This window comes from Petromyzon marinus, chromosome 29 (assembly GCF_048934315.1).
Source record: "Petromyzon marinus isolate PM22_M1 ecotype Great Lakes invasive population chromosome 29, UKy_Petmar_22M1.pri1.0, whole genome shotgun sequence".
NCBI classification, from domain to species: domain Eukaryota; kingdom Metazoa; phylum Chordata; class Hyperoartia; order Petromyzontiformes; family Petromyzontidae; genus Petromyzon; species Petromyzon marinus.
Window position 1 is genome coordinate 6,481,586 of NC_133695.1, and position 22,171 is coordinate 6,503,756.

The 22,171-nt window shown below is 55.1% G+C and overlaps 1 protein-coding gene across 1 annotated transcript in view; it reads left to right on the forward strand.

Annotated features, from left to right (window-relative positions):
• LOC116947291 (atypical kinase COQ8B, mitochondrial-like) overlaps positions 1-21,569 on the forward strand; it is a 52,315-nt gene extending 30,746 nt beyond the window's left edge. The window contains exons 7-16 of the mRNA XM_076070506.1: positions 10,358-10,480; positions 11,659-11,744; positions 15,097-15,237; positions 16,228-16,309; positions 16,878-16,971; positions 17,480-17,621; positions 18,527-18,634; positions 19,595-19,660; positions 20,170-20,256; positions 21,282-21,569. Of these exons, the coding sequence (XP_075926621.1) occupies positions 10,358-10,480; positions 11,659-11,744; positions 15,097-15,237; positions 16,228-16,309; positions 16,878-16,971; positions 17,480-17,621; positions 18,527-18,634; positions 19,595-19,660; positions 20,170-20,256; positions 21,282-21,557 (1,205 nt within the window). The 3' untranslated portion in view covers positions 21,558-21,569. The remainder of the gene's footprint in view (positions 1-10,357; positions 10,481-11,658; positions 11,745-15,096; positions 15,238-16,227; positions 16,310-16,877; positions 16,972-17,479; positions 17,622-18,526; positions 18,635-19,594; positions 19,661-20,169; positions 20,257-21,281) is intronic.
• The last annotated feature ends 602 nt before the right edge of the window (positions 21,570-22,171 follow it).

Genomic DNA, 22,171 nt, shown 5'->3' on the forward strand with positions numbered 1-22,171 from the left:
TGTGTCCATGCATGCGTATGTGTGTCCATGCGTGTGTGTGGGTCCATGCGTGTGTGTGTCCATGCGTGTGTGTGTGTGTCCGTGTGTGTGTGTGTCCATGCGTGTGTGTGTGTGTGTCCATGCGTGTGTGTGTCCATGCGTGTGTGTGTCCATGCAAAACAACCCCCTACCTCCTCGCGGTGCCGGACGGGCAACTCTGTCGTGGACAGTGCTGTGGGGGGAGGGCCAATTCCGATTGGCCTCTCCCCTCATGGCGTCTGTGACCACCACAGTGGCTAAACGGGGGCTCTGGACGGGTGCGATGGGCTGGTAACCCCTCCACCTTCAATAAATTACCACGAAACCACGAATTAAATATATAACTAATAAGCTTGTGCCAGAGGTCCCGGGGGGACAGGCGTCTATGACGTTTCCTGGCCAAACCCCAGTTGGCGGAGCCAGGAGATTGAATCTCTACCCTCGGGGCTCCACCAGAAACAACGAAAAGCCACTTTGTGTGGCCACGTGGAATGTTCGAACGCTCATTGCGGAGGAGAGGCTGCCACTCCTCTGTCGGGAGCTGGACCGGTACCGCCTGGATCTCTGTGGCATTCAGGAGGTCCGGTGGACCGGTTCTGGCTCCTGCCACCATGAGAGGTGGACAGTCCTCTACTCGGGGCAGCAGACTGCCAAACAACAGGGTGTGGCTCTTCTTTTGAGCAAAAGAATGAAGGGGGCGTGGGAGCGTGGCAGTGAGGTGTGGGAAGCTGTAAGCCCCAGGCTACTTTGGGCTCGCCTTCCCATCAACCGGAGGCGAGGAGTGGTGATCGTGGTTACTTATGCCCCCACCGAAGACGAACATCCGTGGAGGGATGCAGGCAAAGCCGATGAGTCAGATGCCTTCTATGACCTCCTATCACAGGTGCTGGCTAAAATGGGCCCTCGGGATAGAGTCATCTTGTTGGGTGGCTTCAATGCCCGAGTTGGTCATGATGCTGGCACCTGGTCTGGAGTGATTGGAGGGCATGGGCCAGATCAGCTCAATAACAACGGTAGGAGGCTGCTAGATTTTTGTGCAGCCCATGGGCTTGTAATTACCAACACGCTGTTCCGGCATCGGCGCATCCACACAACATCATGGATGCATGCCGGGTTCAAGCAAGACCATCTGCTGGATTACATAGTGACGGACCAGCGGATGCGAGCCCATGTCCTTGACACCAGGACCTACCGTGGAGCTGATCTGTCCTCTGACCATCGACTAGTCATCTGTAAGATGCGCCTGCCATTCTTCCACTCCGGTAGTGGGTGTACACACAGGACCACATTCAAACCTAAAGTGGCCTGGTCTCAGCTGATGAAAGTTGCAAGCGAGAATTTCATCATCTGCTTGCGGCTGGGGTTGGCATCGTCCCCCACTCCTCCTGATGTCGAGGGTAAATGGGCGAGGTTTAGGACTGTGACTCATGCAACTGCGATGGCTGCTTTGGGTACGCGGTCCAGACCTCCCCAGAGACCCTGGCTGACAGAGGAGATGTTCAGGATAGTTGAGAAAAAGCGACAGGCCCACTGTCATCGGCTACAGAATCCCACGTCAGAGAATGAGGAGGCTTACCGCAGCCGTCGCTCGGAGATTCAGAGAGCCGTGAGGCGCTGCAAGGATGGGTGATGGTCGCGGGTTGCTGAGGAGTTTGCCTCAGTGGCCCGCGATCACAAATCTCTATTTAACTCCATCAAAAAAGTAACCTGCAGTGCCACACCTATTACCATCATTAGGGGAAAAAACGGTGATCCAATCTCCGATTCCCAGGAACAGGTTTGCAGATTTGCTGAGCATTTGTGTGAGGTCCCGGGGGAGGAGAAATCCCCCAGCCAGGAAAACATCGTGGCACAAAGTGGGGATGACCCTGCCGAGGCTGCGGTGCCTCAAAAATTGGAAGAATTCACCCCCTGTGAGTGGCTGGCTGAGGTGCCATCTGTTGAGGAAGTACTGAAGGCGATCCGGAGTCTGAGACCAGGAAAGGCACCGGGCAGAGATGATCTCCCAAGCAAAATGCTGAGGGAGGGTGGCGTTTGTGCACAAACTGCCCTATATGACATCATAACAACAGTTTGGACCACTGGACGGGTTCCGCAGGATTGGAAGGATGCCCTGGTGGTCCCCCTTTTTAAGAAGGGGGACCGCACAGACTGTAACAACTACAGGGGCATCTCACTCCTCAGTGTGCCGGGAAAGGTCCTGGCAAGGATTATTCAGCATCGCCTTGCCAGGCACGCTGAGGAGAGGCTTGCGGAGCCCCAATGCGGTTTCAGGAAAGGGCGGTCCTGCACAGATGCCATATTTTCTGTCCGTCTGCTACAGCAGAGGTGTAGGGAATTCCAACAAGACCTACATCTCTGCTTTATTGACCTGTTCAAGGCCTATGATACCATCAGTAGTCCTGGGCTCTGGGTTGTTCTTCGTGCTTTTTGAGTCCCTGACCCTCTGCTCAAGATCATTAAGGACCTTCATGATGGTGAGCGGGCCTGGGTAAAACTACGTGGCCGGGAGTCAGAGCCAATCCCTGTACACCTTGGGGTGCGACAGGGATGTCCTTTGCCTCCCACATTATTTAACATCTATTTTGACCACGTAGTTCGTGAAGCCTTCAATCGCTGTACCGGGGGAATCTCCATTTGGTACAGATATAATGGGAGGCTGATCGATGCCCGGGTGCGGTCAAGGGATGGCTCCCTATTGCTCAACCACGTTATGTATGCCGATCATTTGGTAATAGCTGCTCATTCAGAGGAGGAGTTGGAGACGCTTCTGCTGAGACTGGAGCGTGCCACTAAGAGATGGGGCCTTACTATCAGCTCCACCAAAACTAAGCACCTGCCTTGGTATTTTGTACTATCGGACACTCCACCCCCACAAATCCCAATCGGTGATGGGGCAATTGTGGAGAGAGTGGAGGGTTTCCCATACCTGGGCACCGTGCTTATGACCGGCTCCAGTTTAACAGTAGAGGTCTCCGAATCAGTCGAGCGGCAATATCTTTTTATCGGGTGCGTAACGCTGTGTGGAAGCTTCAGGTCTTCTCGGCCACGGTCATTCCCTCCCTTCTCTACGCTTGCGAAATGTGGACCCCACTAATGGAACATCTTCGCCGGTTAGAAACATTTAGGCCAGCCTGCCTACGATCCATCCTGGGTTTAACCAGGCTGGATTGTGTGAGGAGCTCACAAATACTTGAAAGATCTGGATAAGGTCCCATCGGTGAGCTCCTCCAGCAGGCAAGGCAGCGTTGGCTTGGTCATGTAGCCCGCATGCCCAGCCACCGCATGCCGAAACAGCTTTTGTTCGGCCAGGTCGAGGGGGCTAAATGGGCGCGGCACGGGCTAGAGAAGACATGGAGTGATGTGGTACAGGAGGACGTGGAGCTGAGTGGACTTGCCAATGACTGGTACCAGCGGTGTCAAGATCGGCCTCTGTGGAGGAAGCTCGTGAAGGACGCTACTGGGCAGTTGGAGGCAGTCGCCCTCCAACAACAACGGAGGGCGTAAGAGCGACGCTCACAACAACGAGCGGAGCGCCGGGTGGCTAAAGCACAGCAGGTTGGCACAGTAGGGGGCACAGGTGGTGCATCAGCCAGTCATCTCAGTCATCTTAGTCAGCCCACCCGTGGCACTTGGGTCTGCCCCGTGACCTCCTGCCAGCGGGCGTTCGACACTTCACGTGGCCTCAAGATGCACATGGCCTGGCATAAGCGTCGTGGTGACGTCACCGCCACTTAGTGGCGAATGGCGCTTGTTGTTGTTGTGTGTGTGTGTCCGTGTGTGTGTGTGAGCGGTAGTGTAGCTGTTAGCGCGCTGCGCTATGAATCCGGCGTCCCGAGTTCGATTCCCGTTCAGGGCCAACACCGGTGACGAATATCTGAACCGGTCGACTCAGCCTCAAATGCGTACCCGGTGCGGTGTGTAAACATCGCCACTGGGGAGACAAAGGCGGTCTTGCGTGGTCCTGGCCACCCACCCCCTCGTGTGCCGTTCCGACCTTCATAGGTGCTCGCTAACAGCACTTGTCCCTACAGTCTGTTAAAGGCTACGCGGGGGACATTTGTATTTTGCGTGCGCAAGGTCAAACATCGCCAGTGATGGGGGGGGAGGGGGGGTAGCCAAAGGCGACCGGGGCGTGGGTGCTGGCCACCCCCTCACCTGCCGTGCCGGCCTTCATAGGTGTCGCCCGCGGACAGAACTTGCCCCCAACAACAGCCTGTTGAAGCCTACACGGGGTGTGGTGGTGGTGGGTGTGTGGGGTGGGGTGCAAATCTTCGTCTCTTCTGCGCGCGGCGTCAAGTGTCTAAGACCCGCTTGCTACTCTTTGGTTCTTTCGGTCAAGTCACGTCGGTTGTTTGTCGGCGTCCGGGTGCCGCGGGGATCGAAAGGGCGAGTGCGGTCTTGCCGCACGCGTCTCTGGCCAACTGTGTTCGGGGCGTGTAAGGCTCACACCGCCCCGTCCATCGCGACGCTCCCCGCGGTATTTGCTCGCCTGCACGACACGCATGATGAGAAAGTGCGCAAAGATGCGTTGGAGGGAGAGACGCACGCTTGTGATCAGGGGGGACAGGATAGGACAGAGGAAGCACCTGGATTTAGAGTACGAAGACAAAGATCCCCCGTGGAGACTCAACAGACTGTTGGGGCGAGCGCTGCTAGTGGGCCACCTATGGCGGCACACGAAGGGGTGGGGTGGCCAGCACCACGCCCGGCCGCCTTTGTCTCCCCAGTGGCGATGCTTAGACACCGTACCAGGTAGTCATTTGAGGCTGAGTCGACCTAGGGGAGGCCCAGGACCGGTTCACTGATGTTGGTCGTTAGAGAGAATCGTGCGCTCACAGCGACACTACCGCTCCGAATAGAAAACAAAGACAAAGATCCCCCGTATAGCCTTAACAGACTGTTGGGGCAAGTGCTGTAAGCGAGTAGCACCTATGAAGGCTGGAAACGGCACACGAGGGCGTGGGTGGCTGGCACCAAGCCCAGCCACCTTTGTCTCCCCAGTGGCGATGATTGCACGCACCCCACCATGTACTCATTTGAGGCTGAGTCGACCTAGAGGAGACCCAGGACCGGTTCAGATAATCGTCACTGGCGTTGGCCGTGAGCGAGAATCGAACCCGGGTGGCCGAGTTCATAGCGTAGCGCTAACCGCTACCACTACCGCTCCGGATTAGAGAGCGCGCACACACACACACACACGCGCGTACGTGTGTGTGTGTGTGCACTCACCGGTTAAAGACATCAGTTGTGAGTGTTGAATGAAGAGCGAAGATCGCTCGGGTGGCGTGGCTCTAGTCGTCACGTCGCTAGGAGGGGCGATGGGTCGAGGCTAATGACGGAATGGCAGCCCAAGGTTGAGGATCGCGCCACAGAGGCGACTCGTCATCTGCGGCTTCGTCCGGCAGTGGATAAACCATTTGGTGGTTTCGACAAAACGCAATGCTTTAATACGTGCACGTGTTACATCCATCTATGTATGTAAAAGGGAAATTTGTGAATGTGTGTGTGTCTGTTCGAAATATTTAGCATACTTCCCGACATGCAACAAACCTGAAATTTGGCATGTGGGTAGCTTCCAGGCTGTACACAATGCAAAAAGTATAAAAATAGACTTTTGCATATATATCTTTTTTTGGGGGGGGGGGGGCGCATTAATGGATATATTTTGCACGGCAAGTGAGCAGTGACGTCACATCTGTTATGTCACCCGCATGCGGCAGCGTCACGCAATGTGCCTGCTGACGTCACGCATCCTCCCCTCCAACCCTCCGCGTAGGCCATGTATTAATCCAAGACAAGAATCCAAGTCCCGGGCGAAGCCGGGTAGTAAAGCGAGTTCCTTATATAAACACCACGCACGGCCAGGCTTTGGAGTTCCCGGGAATTCATTTCTGCCCAGCTGCGCCAAGTAGTGGCAGAGGTGACTTGGGAGCTCAAAGTGTACTCGGACAATGTGGCTTCTTCGTGTGGCCTTGACCGCAAGAGTTTGATTTCACAACATCACAACCACCCCTCGATTGCGAGCCGGATGAAAGGAAGAGATGGTTCTCTTTGGCACTGGTCTCGATCTGTTTATGCATTTGCATAATTATTGTCATTAAATCATCATGGGGCATGGTCTCTCCACTGCTGTATGGTGGTTTAGTGTGGCCATCTTGGTCTTGATGATCATCATGAGTCAAGGTCTCTATAATGCTGGATAGTGGTGTAGCGTGGTCATCTTGTTCATGATGATCATCTTGATGATCATGACCCATGATGATCATCTTGATGATCATCATGGGTCATGGTCTGTCTATTTGTGTGGAGGCGCGCTCGCTTCTCATTACAGATTCGTCCACAGTACGGTTCGACTCAAGTGGCCGCCCTGATTAATACTGCTCGAATCGTGACCAAGGCAGTGGCCTCTTGAGTGGCCGCATGCGATCACGCGAAATCCCAAAACACACACACATAGAACACTCAAAGCTCCACACACAGATGGATTCAAGAATCCACCGCTACTCTTCTACCATCTCTTGGCATTGGGACGTTTGGCCAGCTCGATTAATAAGTTGTTTTTGGCTTTAACAAACTATATTTTGCTTAGACGTCAATGTTTTTGTTCTACTCAGCCCATCATTCCTCTGGGGGTACCACTTTATGGGCACGTCAACAGCGGTTGTCCCGTGGATGGACTCGCTCATCCCCGCCCCCGCCATAGGAATGCGGAATGTCCACCACTGCCTCTGCTGGTCCCGTAAACAGACGAGCCTTTGTTAGTGGCTCAAGCGAGCAAGAAAAGCACTTTCAACGGTGATGTATTTTAAATAACAACAATCCCGTGTTGCTATTATGGGGAGAGAGGTACACGATTCCCTCCCTCTAGCGGCAGTATATTAAGCTGCTATTATTAATGCTGGCTGCATTGACCGCGGCTGTTTGATGTCATGGGTGTGCTGTGTGCGTGATGTGTGCGTGATGCCGCGTGCTAAGGGCATGGCACGCACACACACACAAAGACAAAGATCCCCCGGCTGAGACTAAACCAGGCTCTCGGGGCAAGTGCTGCTGTCACAGTGATGATTTACGCTCCCGCGCGCATAGACAAACTCAAATGTGCACAATCGTACACAGCATGTACTCACATCGTCATGCACAATTATATACACGCTGTCACACGAATACATACGCTCACTCGAACGTGTACAGCAACAACAACAGCCGCCGTTCCCCACTAAGTGACGGTGACGTCACCGCAGCGCCTGTGCCAGGCTAGGTGCACATAGTACAAAGTGCACCCAGACACGTACACACACGCACACGCATACACAAACACAGCTCCCATACCTGTACGCACCTATGCACACACACACACACACCTATTTAAACATACAACGCAAACAAAGATAAAGATCCCCCATATAGCCGCCACGGGCTGTTGGTGCAAGTGCTGTGTGTGTGACTGTGTACGCAAGAAACACGCCTGTGGCGATGTTTACACATCGCACCAAGTAGCCATTTGAGGCTGAGTCGCCCTAGGGGAGGCCCAGGGCCGGTTCAGACAATAGTCAGCGGTGTTTGGCCGTGAGCGGGAAGCGAACTCGGCTCGCCAGGTTCGTAACGCAGAGCGCTAACCGCTGTACCACCGCTCCCCTACCACTCCGACATACTTGCACGCACGCGCACGCACGCGCATTCATTCAATCACACTAAATGTGAATTCACATACCGCCCATACGCATCAGAGCGTCAATGCTTGCGTATAGGCTTAACATGTGGTAGTCTTTCGCGACCGATATCATCCATAAAACAGGGTTGTTTTTGGGGGGAGCGGGGTTCGATCGCGTAAATATATAAATGTGTCAACAAACTTGATTTGGAGCTTTCGTGACTGCAGGAATGTTTCTTTGGTTCTTTCGGTAAAGTCGCGTCGAAAGAAAACATTAATTAAATCAATAGTTTAAAGTTAAATAATAAAAAAATAAAGACTTTTTTCACGTATAAATTATGTAACATTATATATTTTTTAAATCGCATTTATTTATTTATCTTTTCTTTCTACGTGACTTTACCGAAAGAACCAAAGAATATAAATGTGTCTTTAAACCCGACGATGCGTGACAAACCTTTGCCGGGTGGTGGCGGGTTTAACGACGCATTTACATTCACACGACCTCACCAAAAACCACTCGTGTCACGAATACACGCCGACTCGAATATTCTTAAGTCCACGTGTCTTTGCAGATGCACCTTGCCTGGCACAAGCGCCAGAGTGACGTCGCCGACGCTAACGGCGGTTGGGTGTTGTTGTTTTTGTTGTCTACCTTCTGGGTAGACTCTCCCTCCGTCATAGGAGTGTGGAATTTCCACCACTGGCTCAGGGCTGTACACGGGAGACGTATACCGATGGCTCGTTGGGCAGGTTGCTTATGTACACGCGTTTGGGGGGAGCGGTGGCGCAGTGGTTAGCGCACTGCGCTACGAACCCGGCGATCCGAGTTCGATGTCCGCTCACGGCCACCACCAGTAACGATTAGCTGAACCGCTCCTGGGCATCCCCTAGGTCGACTCAGCCTCAACATGAGTACCCGGTGCGGTGTGTAAACATCGCCGCTCGTGAGACAAAGGCGGCCGGGCGTGGTGCTGGCCACCCACCCCCTCGTGTGCTGTTGCGACCTTCATAGGCGCTGCTCGCTAACAGCACTTGCCGCGACAGTCTGATGGAAGGCTATACGGGGACCCTTTGTCTTTGTACACGAACGTTCCATAGCCATGTGTTGTGAACAAAACAGACCCGACCCTGGCCATTGCGGTAAATTCCAGACCCCCTTCTTGTTTACCCCCGCCCCCCTTTAGCCCCCTCCCCCCCCCGTCATCTCCTCTTCCTTACCCCACCCCTCCCCCACTTCCATACCAATCCCCCCATCCCCCCTCCCCTCTTATCCCCCACTCCTTTGCCACTCTACTCCTGCCCCCACCACTGCCCCCATCTGTGCCCCCAAGCCATGCCTCCTCCCTCCACCCATGCCCTCTCTGCCTCGTGCCCCCCCACTCCCCCGCCCCCCCCCTGCCTCGGGCATGGTGCTAATAAATCAATGCCATGCACGGTCAATTAGAAATCTGCGGAAGCACGAACTGAGCCGGTTCACCGTGAAATGTTCACGAAACATTCGTTGGTGTGACGCTGCGTCGTCGATTAATCGTCGATTCCCTATGTGGAAGCTCACGCACGGCAGTGCGGGCGCGTGTGCGCGAGAATGGACGTCTTTCTGTACGTGCCCGTTGTGCGCAACGCGATTGATCGGCGTGACTCACCGCAGCCACTAGCGGCCGCTACATTCACCGCAATTAAATCGGAACAACGTGAAACAGTGGCCGGGCGATAGCAGTACTGTACATACAAAAAAATATATATATTTTTAAATCAATCTGTGCGGAGTTTTTAAGCCTTCTTCGCGTTTTGCGTGTTGGGGTTTTCTCCGGGTTCTCCGCTTTCCTCCTCCTCCCGCGCGAAAACTAAAAACGCCCACGAATGCTATCCACGGCCAAACATCCCAGGGGGTAGCAGCACCCTCCTGCGAGCTGAGCCTCGAGACTCATCGAGGCTCTGCTGCGCGCGCTACCGCAATCATCCGTCACAATAACTGTTTTTGCATTCGTAAACAACTTTTGTTGTTGGGGGGGTTGTTTTGTAAACAAACTTAACCTTAACAGGTAGGCTCTCGCGACCAATATCATCCATAATACAGTTTTTATTTTTTGGGGGGTTAGATCGCGTAAAAATATAAATGTGTCGTTCAACCGTAAATATTTGGCCAGTAATTACTGGCAAAAGGTCGTACTTAGATTGTAAATGCTTTGGCTTGGCTCTCCAACACACAACCGGAGTTGCTGTACTAGTAACGAATTGGCCACGTTCTGTTCACGTAACAAACCTTACTAATCGGCTGTCGGGTGGTGGCGGGGTTTAACGACGCATTTATATATTTACGTGATCTAACCCACAGAAACCCTGTGCTCGAAACTTAATTTTCGTTGTCTACAACGACAACAAAAAACACCGTGACATATTTTTCCCTTCCCCAAGCGAGAAGAACAAATTCACGCTGGCTGACGTTTACGTTGAACATTGCACATGACGCCCGTCGATCTCCCAGTGCGTTCTTTTGGATTTGCAGCAACGTGCGCGAGAGTCATCCATCGGTGGTCAATCCATCGTCGGGTGATCGTGATGCTGTCAAAATAAAATTGTAATTGAACAAAACACCATCGAGCCGTGGAGGTCGTCGGACTAACGGACGAGCGACCGCTCTTGCGGACCCCTCTCGCCACCTCTCGCCACCTCGACCTGCAGGCGGTCGCGGCCTGCTCGACTCGAGCCCCTTCCTGTCGGACGCAAACGCGGAGCGGATCGTCAAGACGCTGTGCAAGGTGCGCGGCGCGGCTCTCAAGCTCGGCCAGATGCTCAGCATCCAGGGTGAGTTGGTGGGGGGGGACACGGGGGTGGGGGGGAGGGAACGTGGTGTTAAAGCAGTGAGCAAGGCAGCTACTTCATCAATCTCGCCACCGCGGGGCGCCACGGTGCGCGAGATGTTAGCGACCTCGCCTGGTGTGCAGGAGGTCGTTGGTTCAATCCCGACCCTGACGCTTTGCTGAATATTTGGAGTTTGCGGTGTCTCTCTCTCTCTCTCTCTCGCTCCCCGTGTTCGCGTGGATTTTTCACCGGGTCCTCCGGTTTCTCCCCTCCGCATTTTTTAATCAACGCCACGCGTTTAGAGTAGTTTTGCCACTGTAGATGTCCACCTGATGAGAAGCCACTTCGGTGAGCTATCGTTTGTGATCGTCTGGTCGCTTCCGAAAAAAGGGCTACTTTGCTCAGTGGGCTTCCTTACCTGGTAAAATAAAAATAGTTTTAGTTTAGTTTTAATTGGAATTGAAACAAACAAGCGTGATATCGTTGCCCCCTGCCGTTCGGGGAGTCTCCTAGGCTAAAATATAAAACAATATACATTATTATTTATTTCCACTTGCTTATCCAGGAAAGCCTCGCTGAGGCTCAAGACTCTTTTTCAGGAGGGTCCTGCCAAATTTCCACAGTAGGCGAGGTTGCGATGTTGCCGCCTGGCATCCCAGTTGAGTAATTTTTTGGTGTCGTTCTTCAACTCTGTGACGTTTGGCCGATAAGACGAGCAAATCTCCGGACCGGTTTAAGCACTCGGTGTCTCATCAGCAGTCGGGCTTGCAATGCTGACGCACCGCCGGGTGTTGATGGGCAAGGACTGGTTTCGATTTTCCGTTTCACTTCATCGGCAAAATCAGACTGGCCTGAATGAACGCTGGCGAAATGACGATCTTACAGAAGGCAAGGACCGGTCCCTTACGTTACGGTGTGTCCTAGCCCGACACAAACTCCTACAACAATACAGAGCTCAGAATCAGAATATGTATTCATACTGGAGGAAGCCGATGAGCAACACAGATCTTTTTGACAAGTGTCCACAGCCCCGCACGGTCTGCACCTCAAACCCAGCGCGTGCCGCCTCATTGTTTCCTGTTACCCACAATCCCTCATGCCGCCTCTATGTTTGTGTTTACCCACAATCCCTCATGCCGCCTCTGTTTTTTACCCACAATCCCCTTTGCCGCCCTCGTTAGACGACAGCTTCATCAACCCGCAGGTGCAGAAGATCTTCGAGCGGGTCCGCCAGAGCGCCGACTTCATGCCCACGTGGCAGATGAAGGTGCGAGACGCCCGGCCAGGGGCACAGCGGCTCCTCCTCGCTCCACTCCTAGACGCGCGGTCAACATGCCAGTCTAAAACTAAACTACTTTGATGATTTTTTTATTTTACCATGTAAGGCCCACTGAGCTGCATAGCTCTTTCTGAAGAGTAGCCTGGCCACAAATGTATGAATGTTGAACTCCTTTCGCGCCGTACGTAGCCAACCGCGCGAAGGTGCGGACTGGCTGCGGAAGGCAGTTTTGTGTTTAGCTTGTTGTCCTTGTAGCGTGAAAGATTTCGCAAATGCTTGTAAACGTGACTTTTTACGTAAATACATAAAGTATGTCAATGTTACGTGAGTGGACGTCAGCCCACTTAGCCACAGTGCTAATACTCCGAATGCGTGATGTTGAAGAACATTTCACGTGAACCCGGGAAGAAAGACACGCAAACTCCAAATATACAGGCATCGTCAGGGTCGGGATTGAACCCACGACCTCCTGTATACCAGGCGAGGGAGATAACATCTCGCCACCGCGGTGCCCCGGTCGATCAACGAGTCAGCCGGTTGTTCCGTCGGCGGTCAGTCGATCTGTCAATCGCCTTGTCTGTCAGTCATGCGATCGATCCGTCTCTGAAGAGCGATCTCTAAGTTGAAGAGTGTCTAAAGTCAATCATTCAGTCAGTCAATGAGTCAATAGTCATTCAGTCAAGCGTTCAGTTGTAACATTAGTCAAATCAGTCAGTCAGCCACTCAGTCGACCATTCAGTTGGTCAGGAAACATATCAGTCATCCAATCAATCAGCCAATTACTCATTCACTTAAACATTGAGTCAACCAGTTGGGTCAGTCGCCCAATAAATCGGTCACTGGGTCGCTCGGCCAGCCAGCCAACCAACCCGCCATTCTATGATTCATTAAGTTAATCATTCGGCGAGTCAAATATTCGTGCGTCCAGAGCCCAGGGTACCAGACTCATGTGACCTCCAATCGTTAGAACTCTTGTATCTGACCTCCGCTCTCTGACCTGTGAGCCTCGTGGGTGCACGTGCGTGTGCGTGTGTTGGGGAGCAGTAGCGCAGTGGCTATGTACGTACGTTGAACCGCGCTAATCGGAGGTGCGGGGAGAAGGACACAAAAGCTAAACGCAAAAAGCGCTGCGCTGCAAACACAGAGACCTCGGTTCGATTCCCGCTCAGGGCCAACATCGGTGGCGAATGTCTAAACCTGTCCTGGGCCTCCCCTAGGTTAACTCGGCCTTCAATGAGTTACACACGTGGTGCGGTATGTAAACATCGTGGATAGCTCCAGTGGCTTCCTAATATCGGAAGGAAGAGCGCATTCCAGACGGCCGCAGAAGCGCATCCAAAAGCGCCGCGACGATGCGGTGACCGTAGTTTTTGCACCATGGCCAGACCAAAAGCCGCTGCTGCGGCGAGGACGAGCGGAGTTCGCGTGGTGATGGTTCATGCTCCTTGTGACGAGATGGGCAAAGGCATCACGTGGTTCATTCGTGGCAAGCAACGAACGCGACCTCGCGAGTGGAACTCCGCCCTGCGTCCGCACGTGCACACGCAGCGCACGTGCACACGCAGCGCGAGTGCCGTATCGTTCTGAGTCCGTCGACCCCGCTACCTTCTGGCTTGACCGGGCAAATGCCGTGTTAAACCAGCGGCGTCGAAGGCAAACGGTTTGGGCAGTGCCGGATTCAGCTAAGTGTGCGGGGCCTGTAGCATATGTTGTTATAAACGGGCCCTAAATTTAAAAAAAAATACGCAAATATTCTACACTAATGTATAACTTGCAAAGTAAAGTAATTGTATTTTTTCATTTGCTATACAGTCAGATAATACGACGAATCTCTAACCTTAAACACCCAGTCGTCGTAAAAGTTGAAGGCGGTATAGTACTATAGTAATAGAGCAAGTGCAGAATCACTGAACCGGAGTTGATAGCTTGAAAGCATTTAGCGCCGGGGCCCTTGAAAATGCGTGGCCCGTAGCTACTACTACATATGTAGTGTAGTACATATGTAGTGTAGTAACATGTGTAGTAGCTACTACACATGTTACTACACTACATATGTAGTAGCTATTACATATGTTACTACACTACATATGTAGTAGCTCCTACATACTACACTACATATGTAGTAGCTACTAAATCTGTTACTACACTACATATGTAGTAGCTACTACATATGTAGCAGCTACATATGTAGTAGCTGCTACACATGTAGCTGCTACACATGTAGCTGCTACATATGTAGCTGCTACACATGTAACTGCTACATATGTACTACACATGTAGCTACTACACATGTAGTAGTTACTACATATGTAGTGTAGTAACATATGTAGTAGCTGCTACACATGTAGCTGCTACACATGTAGCTTCTACACATGTAGCTGCTACACATGTAGCTGCTACACACGTAGCTGCTACATATGTACTACACATGTAGCTGCTACACATGCAGTAGTTACTACATATGTAGTGTAGTAACATATGTAGTAGCTGCTACACATGTAGCTGCTACACATGTAGCTGCTACACATGTAGTAGTTGCTACATATGTAGTGTAGTAACATATGTAGTAGCTGCTACACATGTAGCTGCTACACATGTAGCTTCTACACATGTAGCTGCTACACATGTAGCTGCTACACACGTAGCTGCTACATATGTACTACACATGTAGCTGCTACACATGTAGTAGTTACTACATATGTAGTGTAGTAACATATGTAGTAGCTGCTACACATGTAGCTGCTACACATGTAGCTGCTACACATGTAGTAGTTGCTACATATGTAGTGTAGTAACATATGTAGTAGCTGCTACACATGTAGCTGCTACACATGTAGCTGCTACACATGTAGCAGCTACATATGTAGCTACTACATATGCTACTACACTACATATGTAGTAGCTACTACATACTACACTACATATGTAGTAGCTATTACATACTACACTACATATGTAGTAGCTGCTACATATGTTACTACACTACATATGTAGTAGCTACTACATACTACACTACATATGTAGTAGCTATTACATACTACACTACATATGTAGTAGCTGCTACACATGTAGCAGCTACTACATATGTAGCTGCTACATATGTTACTACACTACATATGTAATAGCTACTACATACTACACTACATATGTAGTAGCTACTACATACTACACTACATATGTAGTAGCTACTACATACTACACTACATATGTAGTAGCTGCTACATATGTAGCTACTTTTGCAACGAGGATAAATCCGGCACTGTGTTTGGGCCGTCGCGGACGTCTCCCGGCGTGGGCGACGGTGACCCCCGGCCGCTGCCTCCGCGTCGTCGCCCCGCAGAAGGTGCTGAGCGCCGAGCTGGGCGAGCGGTGGCGGGACGGCCTCGCCGAGTTCAACGAGCGGCCCTTCGCGGCCGCCTCCATCGGCCAGGTGCACCTCGCCCGGCTCCACGACGGCCGCCAGGTGGCCATGAAGGTCCAGGTGAGATGGACTCCCCCCCACTCCCCCCACTCCCCCCACTCCCGCCCCCCGCGTGGAGGGGTGAGAGGGACTCCCCCCACTCCCCCCCACTCCCGCCCCCCGCGTGGAGGGGCGGGGCCAGGGGGCGGCGGTCCCATTCTCAGCACCGACAACACACCGCCGCCACCGCGGCGCTCGTGCCAGGCTAGGTGCACTCCCACCGCCGTCACGCGGTGGTGAGAGCGTCGGAAGGCTCCGCTGATGCTGGCAGGAGGTCGCGGGACAGACCCATGTACCGTGACACATATACTGCACTGCACACAAGAAAGACAACGATATCGGCTGTAAGCAGACTTTTGGGGCAAAGTTCTGTCTCGCGAGTAGGCCGGCACGGCACACGAGAGTGGGTGGGTGGTCTGCATCACGCTCGGCCATGCTTGTCTCCCCAGATACTCATTTATGGTTGAGTGGACCTCGAGGTGGCCCACCACACACACGTGTGCACAGTACAACGCACCACGCATACACTACACATGATTTTCCTGATGCCACAATTGCTCCTGATTATGATCCCGCTGATGATTATGATGATGATTCTCATTATGCTGACGATCATATGATGATGTCACTGGTGATGCTGCTGTTGATGATGATGCTGATGATTCTCATGATGCTGCTGATCATGCTGCTCCTGATTATGCTGCTGCTGCTGCTGACGATGATGCTCATGATGCTGCTGATCATGTTGCTGCTGATAATGCTGCTGATGCTGCTGATCATGTTGCTGCTGATAATGCTGCTGATGATGCTGCTGCTATAATGATTCTCATGATGCTGCTGATCATGCTGCTGCTTATCATGCTGCTCCTGATGATGCTCCTGCTGATGACGATGATGCTCATGATGCTGCTGATCATGCTGCTGCTGATGATGCTGCTGATGATGATGCTGCTGCTGATGATGATCATGATGATGCTGCTGCTGATGCTGATGATGCTGCTTTTGTTGCAGTACCCCGGAGTGGCCCAGAGCATCGAAAGCGATGTGGAGAACTTGATGATGGTGCTCAGCGTGAGCAAGCTGCTCCCCGAGGGTACGTGCCTCCACAGAGACCGGAGTCAGGGTCAGAGACTGGGGTCAGGGTCAGAGACCGGGGTCAGAGTTAGAGACTGAGGTCATGGTCAGAGACCGGGGTCATGGTCAGAGACCAGGGGTCAGGGTTACGTGAACGTCTTTGTGACTGTGCGTGCGTGTGTAAATGGCTTGTTGTATGTGTTCGTGGGTGCATGTGCCCGTATTACTGTGTCCATATGCCTGTGGGCGCGTGTACATGTGTGTGCGTGTGGGGAGTGGTGGCGCAGTGGTTAGCGCATTGCGCTCCGAGCCCAGCGACCGGAGTTCGATTCCTACTCACGACCAATAATCGTGGCGAATATCTGAACCGGTCCTGGGCATCCCCTAGGTCGATTCAGCATTGATTGAGTACCTATTGCGGTGTGTAAACATCACCACTGGGGAGACAAAGGCGGCCGGGCACGGTGTTTGCCACCCCCACCCCCTCATGTGGCACGCCGGCCTTCACAGGCGCTGCTCGCTAGCAGCACTTGCCCCAACAAGAGTCCGTTAAGGCTACAGGGGGGATCTTTGTCTTCGTGGTGCAGGGCTGTTTGTGGAGAATGTGGTGGAGGTGCTGGGCCGGGAGCTCGCGTGGGAGTGCGACTACGAGCGTGAGGCCGCATGCACGCGGCGCTTCCGGTGAGACGCGCACAAGCAACGAGTGCACGCACGCACTCCGTGTCCACATGCCCCGTGTTTCCGTGTCCCCGTGTCTCCGTGTCTCCGTGTCTCCGTGTCCCTGTGTCTCCGTGACTCACTCCATGTCCCCATGCCCCGTGTCCCCGTGTTTCCGTGTCTCCGTGTCTCCGTGTCCCTGTGTCTCCGTGTCCCTGTGTCTCCGTGACTCACTCCGTGTCCCCATGCCCCGTGTCCCCGTGTTTCCGTGTCCCCGTGTTTCCCTGTCCCCGTGTTTCCGTGTCCCCGTGTTTCCGTGTCTCCATGACTCACTGCATGTCCCCGCGTCCCCGTGTTCACGTGACTCACTCCGTGTCCCCATGCCTGTGTCCCTGTGTCTCCATGTCTCCGTCTCCCTGTGTCTCCGTGACTCACTCCGTGTGTCCCGTGTCTCCGTGTCCCCCGTGTCCCTGTGTCTCCGTGACTCACTCCGTGTGTCCCGTGTCTCCGTGTCCCCCGTGTCCCTGTGCAGGACCCTGCTGCTGGAGGAGGAGGCGCTGTTCGTGCCGCGCGTGGTGGACGCGCTGAGCAGCGCCAGGGTGCTCACCACGGAGCTCGTACCCGGCCTGCCGCTCGACCACACCGAGTCGCTCGACCAGGAGACGCGCAACTGGGTACGGGGTCACGGGGTCACCTGGGGTCGCCAAGCGCAGTGAAGTTTATCAATGAACGAGCGGCCGGACGCGCCGCGCTTTTTCTTTGCGGTTGTTGCGGCCACGCCGCTATGGTTGGGTGCGTGTGTGTTGACGCGTGTATGTGTATTGGTATATGTGTGTGTGTGTGTGTGGTCCTGTATATGGGGATCGGTGGCTCACTGGTAAGCGTGCTGTGCTACAAACCCGGTGACCTGAGTTCGATTCCCGCTCACGGCCAACAGCAGCGACGATTATCTTAAACGGTTCTAAGCCTCCCCTACGTGGACCCAGCCTCAAATGAGTACTTTGTTGCGGCCATGCCGCTATGGTTGGGTGCGTGTGTGTTGACGCGTGTATGTGTATTGGTATGTGTGTGTGTGTGTGGTCCTGTATATGGGGATCGGTGGCTCACTGGTAAGCGTGCTGTGCTACAAACCCGGTGACCTGAGTTCGATTCCCGCTCACGGCCAACAGCAGCGACGATTATCTTAAACGGTTCTAAGCCTCCCCTACGTGGACCCAGCCTCAAATGAGTACTTGGTGTGACGTGTGAATATCGCCACTGGGGAGACAAAGGCGGTTGGGCGTGGTGTTGGCCACCCACTCCCTCGTGTGCAGTGCCATCCATCGCAGGCGCTCGCTAACAGCACTTGTCCCTACAGTCTGTTAAGGCTATAAGGGGGATCTTTGTCTTTGTGTGTGTTTGTGTATTCACGTGTTTGTATGTATGTTCATGTGTGTGTGTTAGTGAGCATTACCAATTTGCTGATGATGATGAAATATTGCTTACGCATTCTACAAACGGGTCCACGCATAATACCTACGGTTCTCCATCGTGCCAGACCCTTAACAGGTCCAGCGTGCCGTGTGTCTCCGCTGTGCAGATCTCCCTGCACATCATGCGCCTGTGCCTGCGAGAGCTCTTCGAGTTCCGCTTCATGCAGACCGACCCCAACTGGTCCAACTTCATCTACGACCCCGAGACCCGCAGAGTGAGTAACGGGGGCCCACGTCCCAGGTCATAAGGTGCCAGGTCCCAGATCCTGTGTACCGTATTCTAGATCCCAGGTCACAGGTGCAAAATCCCAGATCCCAAGTGTCACATTGTAAATTCCAGGTCCCAGATCCTCAGTGTCATATTTTAGATCCCAGGTCACAGGTGCCAGGTGCCAGATCCAAGATCCCAGGTCCCAGATGTCATATTCCAGATACCAGATACCAGATTCCAGGTTTCAGGTGCCATGTCACATTGCAGATCATCCCAGATACCAGATCGCAGGTGTGAAATTCCAGAAACCCAGTTTCCCAAATCCCAAGTACAAGATCCCAGGCCCCAGATATCATATCTCGTATCCTCGGTCTCAGATCCCAGGGTTTGATCCCAGATCTCATCCTAGGTACCAGATCCCAGATGCTAGATTCCACGTCTCAGAGCTTGAGTCGCAGGATGGGTGGAAAAGTGCCACCCCCTACTCTGTCGATCGAGGAAACTCGGAGGTAGCTCCGCGACACCTCGCGGCCCCTGCGAGATTCCTCGTCCCGTGGCACTTCCTCAGTGACGCCACACGCGCGACAGCATGCAGGGCAGGGCGACTGCCACGCGCCGCTGGCTGGCGGAGGGCGCCGCCTCGTGGGGGCTCTTGGGATGCGTGCGCCTCTGTGCGCGTCTCGATTCCCACACAGTCCAACTTCGACGATGAATATCCGAAGCGGTCCTGGGCCCTCCCCTAGGTCGACTCGGCCTTAAAACGTAGTTCCTTCAAGCGCCGCGTGAAACATCGCCACCGGGGAGACGAAGGCTGCCGGGCGTGGTGCTGGCCACACCGCCCCCCTCCGGCGCAGTTCCGGCCTTCGTAGGCGCTCGCTCACAGCGCTTGCCCCAGAAGACTATCGTGGCGGGGGAGGGGGGGGGGTGATTGTCATTGTGTGCGCGTTGCGTTGCGCGCGCTTAGGTGGGGCTGCTGGATTTCGGGGCGAGCCGTGACTACGAGAAGCCATTCATCGACCACTTCCTCGAGGTGAGCGGCAGTGGCGGCGGTGGCGGGGGAGGAGGTCCCGGTTCAGCCGCCCAGGGGGCTCCGTCTGTGAATCGTCGCGCGGCGAAACCCCCGGGGCAAGGGGGGGGGGCAGGGGGGCAGGGGGGGGCACGGGGGTCCGGCTATCGGGGGCATCTTTCCGGCACTTTGCACGCGGCAAGCGACCCACATCGCATCTCAACACGTTTGAAAGGGGCACCCCCCGTGGCAGCTGTCCCTGTGCGACACGAGTTGACTCAGCACCTTGCCGGGTGTCGGTCAGTCTGGCAGCAGGGGGAGCTGATTGCTGCGGTGTGGCCTAGCAGGCGGTGTGTAGTCCTCGTAGCAGTAGTAGTCACAGTAGTAGTATGTTCACGGACAATATACCCGCCGCAGTATTGACCAGGGCGGCCTGCCGGATTGCGACCGCGAACCTCGCCGTGCGAGCTGCCTCACCCCGCCCCCCCCCCCCGCCGTTCCCACCCCCCCGCTCCACCCCCCCCCCCCCCCAGCTCGTGATGTCGGCATCATGCGGGGACAAGCGGCGCGTCGTGGAGGAGCTGCGGGAACTCAAGTTCCTCACGGGGTACGAGACCAAGGTGAGCACGCCACCACTCACCCCGCCACTCACCCCGCCACTCACCCCGCCACTCACCCCGCCACTCACCCCGCCACTCACCCTGCCACTCACCCCGCCACTCACCCCGCCACTCGCCCCATGACTTACCCCGTGCCTCACCCTGCCACTCACCCCCCACTCACCCCGCCACTCACCCCGTGCCTCACCCTGCCACTCACCCCGCCACTCACCCCGCCACTCACCCCGCCACTCACCCCGCCACTCACCCCGCCACTCACCCCGCCACTCACCCGTGCCTCACCCTGCCACTCACCCCGCCACTCACCCCGCCACTCACCCCGCCACTCACCCCGCCACTTACCCCGCCACTCACCCCGCCACTCACCCTGCCACTCACCCGTGCCTCACCCTAGCTCTCACCCACCACCCCAGGAGGGAAGTTGCCACAGTGCCACAGTGGTCGGCGCACGGGAGTTGCAATTTGGTCGATTACAACTCCCACCAACCCTCTCACCCTCTCACCCTCTCACCCTCTCACCCTCTCACCCTCTTACCCTCTCGCCCTCTCACCCTCTCACCCTCTCACCCTCTCGCCCTCTCACCCTCTCGCCCTCTCGCCCTCTCGCCCTCTCGCCCTCTCGCCCTCTCGCCCTCTCGCCCTCTCGCCCTCTCGCCCTCTCGCCCTCTCACCCTCTCATCCCTCTCGCCCTCTCGCCCTCTCGCCCTCTCGCCCTCTCGCCCTCTCGCCCTCTCGCCCTCTCGCCCTCTCGCCCACTCGCCCTCTCGCCCTCTCGCCCTCTCGCCCTCTCGCCCTCTCGCCCTCTCGCCCTCTCGCCCTCTCGCCCTCTCGCCCACTCGCCCTCTCACCCTCTCACCCTCTCATCCCTCTCGCCCTCTCGCCCTCTCGCCCTCTCGCCCTCTCGCCCTCTCGCCCTCTCGCCCTCTCGCCCTCTCGCCCTCTCGCCCTCTCGCCCTCTCGCCCTCTCGCCCTCTCACCCTCTCACCCTCTCACCCTCCTCTCTCACCCCCCCCTCCCCGCGCCAGCTGCTGGAGGACACGCACGTGGACGCGGTGATGATCATCGGGGAGGCCTTCTCGGGCGACGCCGTCTTCGACTTCGGCTCCCAGTCCACGGCGCGCCGCGTCGTCGGCCTCATGCCCAGCGTCATGCGCCAGCGCCTGGCACCCCCGCCCGAGGAGAGCTACTCGCTGCTGCGCAAGCTCTCCGGCTCCTTCCTCATCTGCGCCAGGCTCGGTGCGCGCATCTCCTGCCGCCCGCTCTTCCTCGACGTCTACAACAAATATCGGGCGAGCGCGTGATCGCGCGCATGGGCGGGCGGGCGGGTGGGATGGCCGGTGGGGGTGTGGGAGGATGGGTGGGAGGGTGAGATGGTGGGTGGGTGGGCGAGATGGTGGGTGGGTGGGCGAGCTGTGGACAAGCGGGCGGAGAAGATCATGTGCGGGCTGGTGGGTGGGCGAGAGAACAAGCTGGTGGATGAGCGAGCCGGCTGGAGCACGGGCGAGTTTATAATCTGTTGAGCGAGCAAACGAACAGATGTGTGGGTGGGTAAGCGAGTGAGCGGACAAGCAGGTGGACTGGCGAGTTGGTAGCGGGCTAATGAGTCGGTGAGCGTGCAAGGGACGACGATCGACGGAGGCCATTAGCGGCTGCAGCTCGGACTGCGAACAACGGTGGAGGAGACTTGAGTGTGGGTCGTTTGTTCCATTTGGGGTTTGTTATTTTACTTTTGCACGGGAAGTTCTCCGTGACCGGCGCTTGGGATGGACGGCGAGCGTGGGATGATTGGGAACTTGGAGAGCGGCGAGCGAGCGGATTCACCGGGGAAACGATTCCCTTCCTCTGTTGTTTTTGGAGCCTTGCCGACGAGCGGTGACTTTGGTGTTATCTGCGGTCGTCCCGTTGGCGGTTTTGT